Here is a 10,353-nt window from a genome sequence, read left to right on the forward strand (position 1 = left end):
ATTTAACATTAAAATCACCATCGATAATCACAGTATTGATGAGTATAACAGGTACAGAAAAGAAAATGAAAACGCGAGTAACGGAGTGAACATGTCTCTCGAGCTCGTTCTACTCAGAGATCATTGCCTCATCTAGAATTTAATGCCCGTCACAAATGTGATGTAACTAATACATTATGACCAGATTATGTATATTTCCCTTCAAGAGCCCGTAGAAAATTAGAGAGTTGTTCCAAAGAGCAAGAAAAACATTCATAGGTGCTCATCCCTTGGCAAATGAGTTCTTATAGTTAGGGTTCTTTGGGAAGTGTGATAGACAGCGTCGACTAAATCAGTCACAAGAACTGGTTAGATAAAACAATAAGACTTGAGTTTGTAATATGGCCACATGGCTTTTTAGAAATCTTTTTTGTTGTCAGTTTATAGCAAACTTACACTGAGCTTTGAGGAGCGGTTTCCATTCTGCAGAGCTAACACGTCTTCAGAGTGGAACCGGCGTGAGTGTCGCAGACGATGCACCCGTGAAAGTCCTGCAATGAACGTTAAAACGTTTATCAACAATAAGAACGAAAACACATACAGAAATGACACTGCATAACAGTGTCTTTATGTAGAAATAAGGGAAAACCTTTGGTGCATGCGCAGAGTACAGTTATGCAACGATTTCTTTCAACATCTTACAGATCGGAAAGTAACCAACAGCATGTGTCTATAGCTTCTGTTCATACATGTATACACGCATATTGAGGCTCTTCGCTTGAAATTCCCTTCTCCTATGCGACTGTAGATGAAAGATGAATAGTAATACAACGAAGAATCTTAAATTCCCACAAAAGCGATCTAAAAATAAGAGATGATATTAATAGAACAGAGGAAGTGGGGTCTTGATATTTAGGTAGAAACAAAATTTGACGAACACTTCTGCAGACCGGGGGTCTTTTCTTATCTCTTTGGGTTGTTTTACCGCCGCTCATTAGATTGTTCCAAAAGATGACCAAGGGCCAAAGTATTTAGAAACTGCTAGGAAATCGCGGGGCAAAAGGTTTCATTCAGGTTCTCATTAATTCTTGCGGTTTGGTAATGTTTTCTTGGTATTGAATGGTTAGTGCTATTATACCAATAGTTAGCATCAACCGGAAGACAACATGGCAACAAAGCCACTTTGAGTCGGACTGATGCAACAGGAGAAATTAGAAAGTGAAGATTTTAAGCTTTCCTGTAATGGCAAAATTTCTCAGCCATACTTAAAATTCTACTTAAAATTAAGACGAAATCACTGCTTGACATTCTTGATATTCTACAAGTGCAATTATCATAGAATGCTAACATGCCGAACATGTCTGACAACATAGACAATTTAAACTTTGTGGCAAACTCGAGTTGATTTAAGTCTAGGAAAAAGCATGCAAAATTAGCGGAACAATTCAATAAGCTTGCGAATGGTTGCCTCAGGCGTATCCCTATATTACTGTAAGGTCGCTATTTTGACACCAGTATAAATCCTATTACTTACTACACTTGCACGTAATAGCTAACTAATGATAAATACCATGGAAAGCACAACTTGAAACAGGAAATCTTGCCTTCTTTTTTCTGTAGGTGAACATTTCAAAAACCGACCTCATGCCTTTTGCGTAACCAACAGCGAACGAAGAATTATCAAACCTCTATGGATAGGAGTAACACACGAATACGTCAAACCCCGATATATGCGTTAACCTCTTGAGTAATTGTGTTGGCATATACTGGACTCTAATGGGGGTACAGAAAATGTAAACAAGAAAGTTTGATCGTTATATTAGAAAGAGATGCACGCAAAAGAAGTATGTTAGTGTTAAAACATTCCATAGCAGTTTTCGACTCGTCAAGGAATGTTATCAAAATGTCTTTTCCCTAACGCAAACTTAAGAAACGAGGTAAAAGCAACCTTCATATCTCACAAGCTTAAACTTTTACCTTCAGATAAATACGGAGAGAAAACAAAAATTAGTACTGAGACGCCCTTTCACTCTTTTCGTTGGATCCTAGCTGAATGTTTACGCCGGGGACGTACACTACAGTCTGACCAAAATTATATCAAAAATGGTCTTAAAATGGTCAACATAGTCTTATTCATTTTCATATGCATGTGCATGGACGCAGAGTCCTGATTGCGGGCTCAATTCTTCATGCTAAAACTAGATCTCCTGGTAGCGACCTTTGACAAAGGTTATTGGGTGTTGCTGGTCTTGTTTTGATGATCAGTAAGCAGTCGAAACGTCGCGGTCTCCGTCTGAAGTGACTAAATCGTGGGACAAAAGGAAAGTACTCTACATTATTACCCAAAATCTTGTGACCAGAGGCTGCGAGCGTTTTGATCAGCATCAAGGAGAACAACTTCTGGCTGGTTCCTTACCAGGAAGTCCGCGATTTTATGACCTTCCGGTTGTTCTGCGCATTCTCAAAAATCGCAACTAACAGGCCATTTTCGAGGTCATGTCTGCCTCCTCTTCAAAGCAAATCTAAGTACGAAGTTTTTGTGATTCTAATTAGTTCCACTTTACAAATGAATGAAAACTTATTTTCATAAGAAAAACCTCGCACTTAGACTCGCTTTGAAGAGGAGGCAGACATGAACTCGTAACTGGACTAATTCCTTTGTTAATGCTACGGCTCGGCTCGTATATCGGAACTGGCCTACGGTATTCTCTTTGCTTACAAAAAACCGCGGTCTTTCGGGACGAGAAAGCGCATCCACTGAGGTCGATTCGCAATCTGTAGTCATCTACTCCAACTTAATGATGTTGTCCAATTAATAAAGGAAGGGTCACGTTGAAGCATGTCCACCCGCCAGGTCAGACGCCCAGCATTTTTTGTCACACAAAATAGCCCGCGTAAGTAACCGACGTCAATTTTCTGATATTATTTTGACGGTTTTGATCATTTTGATCATTTTTTCATGTTCTTCGCAACACGAAAAATTCAATTCAATTCGAATGAGAATAAAACACAAACAGCGGTTACAACCATTTTCTTGAACTGCAGAACTCTTTTTATAAACTTAATGTTTCGTATGTTACAAAATAAAAATAGAAATCAAAGATTTGCCGTAGCAAAACCGTGAACGCATTGATTTGATTCTGACTTTTACCATCGTGCAGCAACCATTGAAAAGCGACATGAAACTACAAAATCGTTACCGTTACTGGTTGCGGTTTACTTCAACAAAAAAAAATTAAATCACAGGAAATAAGCTTTACTGTCAAATCAGAATTTTTTTTTTTTTCACAGAAAGCGTTTGTATACGAAATAAATAAGTTTTCGAATCGCCTACTTTTGTTTTCGAAATTTCTCGGGCGCCGCCATTTTGAATAATTGTGAGGTGTAACGGTTAACCTAAGGGCCACTTTCAAAAATGCCAGAATACTCTTTGTTTGAGTTCTATCATTTTGCATAAGCAATTTTTTTTTTCTCTTGGAACCATTGTAAGTCCCAAGAGAAACTGGAAACAATGCCTATGCAAAATTTGGAGGGCAAACAAAGAGCATTGTGGTATTTTTGAAAGTGGCCCATTGTTACTAGACAAAAGATCTTTGTGTTAGAACAATATAAGGCACCCGTAACACGTAAATTTTATTCAAGATGGCGGCGCCCGCGGAATCTGAAAGTGACAGTAAGAGGCAGTGAAAATAAGGTGACTCAAACCAGTTTCAGCGCTTGTAAGTTCTTATTAGAAGGACTGGCACCACAACGCTGTATCAAGTATAAGAAATTTTATGGTACCATATGAAATACCACTTATTGCTGTAATGAGTCACCGTGGCAACGGGGGAGCCCCGTAAAAACTTCCTTTATAGACCGAATGCATAAATGGCGGCTAAAAAATATATATTTTTCATTAGACTCACTAGCCTCGTGTGCATAGACAAAATACATAAGAACTGTTGCTTGAGAGCGAGGCTAGTGCGTTTAATTAGCACATAAACACCAACAAAAAACTTGCCCGCCATTTATGCATTCGGTCTATTTTGTTTTTAGATATTCGTATGATCATATCTCAAAAACGAACTCGGTGACCCCCATTTCTAATTGCTGGAAAGTGATCAGAGAGCCAAGATGAAACTTTCTGCAACGTTTAAAAAATTTCTGTGGCTCGGATTTATAGCCACCTTTATAACTCTGTGATTTTTTAAGGTGGCCCTGATTCCGCTGCACAGAATTGTTTTTAAACTTTGCAGAAAGTTTCTTTTTGGCTTTCTGATCACCAGCAATAAAAAATGGGGGTCGATGAGTTCGTTTTTGAGATACGAGCAATTCAAGACAAAATATAGGGATTTTTTTTGCTATGCTTTCCCGTCGCCAAGGTAACTTACTACATTACAATGATGACCACATCTCGTTTGGAAATAATCGTTGTTTGATATGGTACCATAACATTGCTGCAACGTGATACAGTGTTGTAGCATCAATCGTTCTTAAGCCGAAGTGCCTTTTCAAAGAGTCGAAACTGGTTTCAGTTACCTCAAAATTAATTCAGTTTTCCTGATACAAACAAGCTTTTAAACAAATTTCGGAGAAATTTGTTTTGAAACATTATTTCCTTCGGTTTAAACTTATGCTGTATTAAGAATGGAGGTTGTCTTTGAAGCTCTATTTATCACCGGCACCAATCTAGTAGCCGTTTGGGAAAAGAGTTTTCAGTAAAGAGCCGTCTTCTCTTCGACACAGTGTAGTGACATAAGGGCCTGGCCAAACGGGAAATGTTTGGCGACCAGACAACATCAAACATTGTTTGGTGACCAAACATTTTACCGTTTGGCCACCTTGTTTGGTGCTGTTTGATCGTGTGTGGTCGTGTTTGATAACATTTGAAGACCATCAAACATTCGATCAAACAACTTAAAATATTTCTTTTGTTCTCGTGTTTGATGGGCGAACTTTTGTTCGTTTGGCCATCGGTATCAAACATCTTTGGCGCGCGCATACGTTCCACGCTTGCTCAGCCGCTGGTATCTACGTGTTTTTTATTTTATTTTACGTATTTGGGACCCATAGTTCTTTGCTTGTGGAGCTTGATCTGAGTTAGATCAAACAGTTTAACCGTTTGGCTACTCACTTCAACATCAGCATGTTTGGTCACCAAACAATGTTTGATGTTGTTTAAACGCCAAACATTTCCCGTTGACCAGGCCCTAAGGATGCCTAGTATTTACGAATTTAAAATATCACTATTTGTCTGATATTCTCCGTCATGTCTTGTACCCGCCAGACCCTTCCGATCATTGGCATGGACTTCATTGCATGATATGGTGAAGATTGATCCAATCGCGTGATCTACTTACTACCTTTTGGCTCCATTCCAGATAAACTAAAACTACCTGTAATACTTTCGTACCTTCCGCTTGATTAATGAGGCAGTGTTCTTAATTTTCTACCATAAGTGTTTCACACCGTAGTCCCGTTAAACTTTCTGGTATACCGCAAAACACCTCATGCCATCAATGGTACATAAAGCAAACTTCTAAGCAGTTCACGCAATGCAAAAACAGACAAAACAGAGCGGTTAAAATACGATGCAGTTCGAGTTAGTGTTGCTACAATCGTACAAAATAGGACATTGTGCGAACCTTTATACAACATCCATTTAACTATTTTTAATCTTTGTGACAAACTGGCGTGTACTTTCCAAGCTTAAAGATCTAATTTTCATAACATTATTGCGGTCTCTGATTTGATCTCTCAGAATGATAGACAGAGATTGAGAAAACTCTTAAAAATGCGACTGATCGAGTATGAACATTCAATAAGAATAAGATATTTTTAAAGCATACGTGAAACATCATGAAACAGAAAGCAAAAACGAGAAGCTCATTGTACCAAAAATAACGTTTTCTGTAAAACAATTTCTCTTTATTGCTCTAACAGTTTGCTAAAAGAACGTTGCAACCAGAAACAGGAAACATAAGATTCCAGTCACACAAAAATAACTGGCGACCGGTCGAGTATGAACATTCAATAAGAAGAGAAACAGATATTTTTAAGAGGGTCTGAATGGGGGGTCCACATGTCGGTTGTCGGTTAAAATTTCAGTACTGTGTCGGTTGTCGGTTAAAAGTTTCGACCTTTGTCGGTTGTCGGTAAATCCCAGTTAATTATTTTGTCGCTAGTCTGTAATTTTTTTCTTCCTTATGTCCGTAGTCAGTAATATTTTGTAGCCCTTTGTCGCTAGTCGGTTAACCCCATTTACACCCTCTTTTAAAACATACGTGAACCATCATGAAACAGAAAGCAAAAACGAGAAGCTCATTGCAACAAAAATAACGTTTTCTATAAAACAACTTCTCTTTATTACTCTAACAGTTTGCTAAAAGAACGTTGCAACCACAAATAGGAAACATAAGATTCCAATCACACAAAAATAACTAGTGCGCTCCCGATCACTTTAACCTCAGCGAAAAAGGACAAGATTTCAAGTAAACATCCATTTATCATCTTGTTAGCCTTCACAGAGTATACTGAAATCCGGTTTTAGAAAGTGGAAACTTTTAGAGTTTAAACACTTGGATGGTTGAACCACTGGCTCTCGTGATCGCCAACTTAATTCTTACAAAAACGCACGTGTTGGATGCTGACTTTACAAATGGATTATATTATCTCACTGGCTAGTCGTTAGCTATTTTGGAACCCTAAGAAACTGATATTAGGGCCGTTTATACGAGAGAAAATAAGCTGTGGCTTTCTCTGGCCGCGGCTTACATAGGACGCGAACACCCCGTATAAATGGTACAAAATCCACATTCACGGCTTTCTCAAGCCATGGCGTATCCTGGTCTGGGAGTTTATACTCGTATAAATAGTTCCTTTCGCGTATTATGTACGCCGCGGCCAGAGTAAGCCGCGGCTTATTTTCTCTCGTATAAACGGCCCTAATGTTTCTCATTCAAAACCCACAATAAAGGAAAATAATATTCTGCCGATAATGTATGTTATGGGACTGGCAAGAGCCACAAGGCTTCGCGCGAGCTGTTAAATTGAAGTTTGATCTAAATTAGAAATGACGTTAAAGAATTGAAAAAGATTGCCATTTTATTTGAATTAATATTTTTCTGCATGAGCCACAATCGAAAGTGGAAAAGTATATATATCATTTGCTCACGAGATGCACAATTTCTCCTATTTGCGCCGCATAAACCCTTCAGTATCAGTCCACTGTGAGTCCACACCAGTTCTTGTAATCATTGAGGGAAAAAAAGAGAGACTCGATTGTTTCGAACAGTAAGTCACTTTTTAGACTGGAAAAGCCGCCGTGAAAGCCATCCACGAAAGATACAACACAAGACTAGTGTTAAATAATCAATGGTCAGGAGTTTTCTTTGACCAACAAACGTTATCTTTTTCTTCGCAATCGAGACAAAACGGACAAGTTTATGATTATCTGAACTTTAAAAAAGAAACTCAAAAAGAGGTGAGCGTCGCAAAATAAATTTAATACGTGTATGTTTTTCCGAATTACAAATAATTTTAAACCTGACGGTGAACTTAACACACATTGCCCTCTCTGGGGTACGTCTAAAAAATCATTTATCGCGCGTCGGGAAACATCACAGAGTATTTTATTCCGTCGGTTTCTTTGATTGACACATTAGCACGTTAAACACAATAAGAGACAAAATCAACCTCGCCAAATAAGCTGACGAAAAATAGAAGTTCAAGGAATATGGGACCGTTGATTGCCACAAGAGTTAGTATTGTTCGATAATATTAAGCCAATTCTGCCCAGTCCTCGTCCTGTGGATGTCCAATCCACTAACTGTGATTTGAAGTTATCGTCAACTGAACTTAAGACTACCTGCACGTAAAACATTTTGCGTGGTCACTCAACCTCTACACCCGCTGTTAAAATAAAATAACAAAAATAGGAAACGCAAAGAGAGCGTTAATTGGTCGAAACAATGGCTATTACCCATGGGCGACTTGAACACGAAGCTCGGGCGCAGAAAGAACGTAATACATGTAGGTTAGGTTCGAGTTAGGTAAACAGAGGTTGGTAGCAAGACCGCGGTCCTCGGCCTCTTATACCGTTAACCCAATTGCCGCAATTATTACCATCGAGAACACTTTTTAACAACCAAAGACAATTGTAAGGCTTTGCAAAAATGAGCAAATGTAAACAAAGGCACGGCATGGTTTGAGCAACAGTAGAAATTAGCCATATTCAATTCAGTGCGTGTCTTATAGCTTTTCTAAAAGTAATCTTATTCTAGAATCGTTTCAGAAACATAAACGGCAACCAGAAATGAGACATAGCAGCGATTGACATCGACGTTGACATTGACGGTCGAAGCAAATCACTTACTGGTGGATACAACGCCACTTTGGTTGTATAATTGTTAGGCACAATAGTTCGCGTACCTGGAAAGAGCTCAAGCCACTGATTTAGTGGAACTTAACGAATTCGTTACCAATCACTGCCACAGATCGTGAGGCATGCATCAACGAATGCACATATTCTAAAGTTCATGAAAAATGGTGTTTATTTGTTTATCACAAACTTTTCAACTTTTATATTTAACTGGGTGCAAAAGAAGAGCGACACGCGATGGCGCCTTGAACTTGTACAAGTAGAGAGTTACACATAATGTTGAAAGCACCCCAGGAATTAGCAGGAAAAATTCAATTCTGGTCCGGTTTAATATTGTAATGCAGCGGCATTTCCCTTTGAATAAATGACAGAATATAATTCTTAAATTTCGGAAAAAGAAATTTTTACAAAATGAATGAAAAGTTACCTTCATGAGTAGGATTCTCGATAAGATCAGGAGAGTCACAAAGTTTCGATTTTATTTTAGTTGTTGCTGCGAGGAACCGCGAACAGTCAAGATATTCCTGTAAGGAATACAACAGCAAGTGAATCACTTGAAACTTTCTCTTAAATTCACCTCAAAGCAATTCAACCTTACATAAACAACGAAGACAAAAGTGTCTACTTACGATATCATCAATGAAGGTTCTGAGTTTCTTTTCATTTGAAAAGAGGACGCAAAGTCGATTGAGCCACTCGCTCCCATCCTCGGCTAAAAACGGAGGTAGGCAATTCAAAAAGAGTTAATTCGCTGTGGTCGATTTCCATTCATAAATGGATTCAAACCTCGTGAAGTTACTTACTTAAGATAGTCAACCATCCCTCCAACTTCTCGGCAACCATTGAATAAACCAGGGTCATGCAAAAAGTTATTATTTGCGAAAGAAATACCCACAGCCTTTGCAATCCTTGCGATAAGCAGTGGCCTTACTAGATTTTCTCACAGGTTGATCTGGTTCACTTCGCCAATATCAACACTTCATTAATATGCGGAAGAGCAACTAAATGTTTATTGCCGGGTTGGCCAATGGGATGACAGGTCTTTGTTTGGTGTTGTCAATGTATCGAATCACTGCGCAATCAGCCAAGAGACCATCTCGCGCTATAAATCATTGCTATGATCCGCATGACGAACGAAAATACTTAAGCGTTTAATTTCTCAAATAAGAGACGGACAAAAGAGTTATAGTTTCCAAGGGAAAGAAACAGGAAACGAGAGGAAATGAATTTTATAAAATGAAGAAGTACCTTGCCCTAATTAGCTTTTCACGGAGGCAACAATGAAACCAAAAATATAAAAACCTAGTGAAAAACAGGTTTTTTTTTTTTTTGTTTTTTGTTTGGGGGGGGGGGGTCTGTTTCAAAAGCAGGCGATGTTTGGTTAGAGCATTTACAGAGGTCATATTGGTTTTCCAATTTTGTATCAACATTCATTCATTTGTAAATAGCTTCGTCACTGTCTCGCTGACGGGCAACATGGCAAAAGCTTTCCTTAGTTGTTAACGTGGGAGTTCATTGAACTTGAACAACAGAAATCTAGAGCAGTCCAGAAAGGGTGTTAGCCTTGGCCAAAATTTCAAACAATAAGACGAGCGCTTCCCGCTTCTATCGAGCATAACACACTTTCAAAGGTATTGACACGTCAAGGACAAATTCATACACCAAGTGGTTTGTGTGAAGTATTGCAGTAAAGTGTCAGAAGTATTTTCGGACACATCCATCAATATCCTACAAGAGTTGTTGATTTTTGCTTTCAATTTAGACAACCGTTTGGTGACCGAGTTCTTCATCAAATTACGTCAAAACGGTTGATGCTTGGTTGCGTTCCAAGGGCTTAATTTGGTAAACTCTCGTGAATGATCAATACATCGATTAACCAAGGTCTCGAACAATGTTACACATGTACTGAATTCGACCCGAGGGAAAGGCATTAAGGCTAGAAAAATAACCTCTTTAAAGGCAGAAAAGAAAAAAGTTCTGAGCTACAAAAAAAATCCCTGTTCATTTCATTT

General features: G+C 38.6%; 1 protein-coding gene across 4 annotated transcripts in view; it reads right to left on the minus strand.

The window, feature by feature from the left end:
• The window catches only part of LOC137992872 (ras GTPase-activating protein nGAP-like), a 34,917-nt gene extending 25,592 nt beyond the window's left edge, over positions 1-9,325 (minus strand). The window contains exons 1-4 of one of the 4 annotated variants that reach the window (XM_068838426.1): positions 9,145-9,325; positions 8,971-9,053; positions 8,769-8,865; positions 436-530 (exon numbers count right to left, since the gene is read on the minus strand). In XM_068838426.1, coding sequence (XP_068694527.1) covers positions 436-530; positions 8,769-8,865; positions 8,971-9,053; positions 9,145-9,202 — 333 coding nt within the window. In that variant the 5' untranslated portion in view covers positions 9,203-9,325. Of the gene's footprint in view, positions 1-435; positions 531-628; positions 663-1,549; positions 1,641-8,768; positions 8,866-8,970; positions 9,054-9,144 lie in introns of those variants that run through there. The other 3 variants (XM_068838428.1, XM_068838431.1, XM_068838430.1) reach the window with 3 other exon arrangements.
• Positions 9,326-10,353: the final 1,028 nt, after the last annotated feature.

This window comes from Montipora foliosa, chromosome 2 (assembly GCF_036669935.1).
Source record: "Montipora foliosa isolate CH-2021 chromosome 2, ASM3666993v2, whole genome shotgun sequence".
Lineage (NCBI taxonomy): Eukaryota > Metazoa > Cnidaria > Anthozoa > Scleractinia > Acroporidae > Montipora > Montipora foliosa.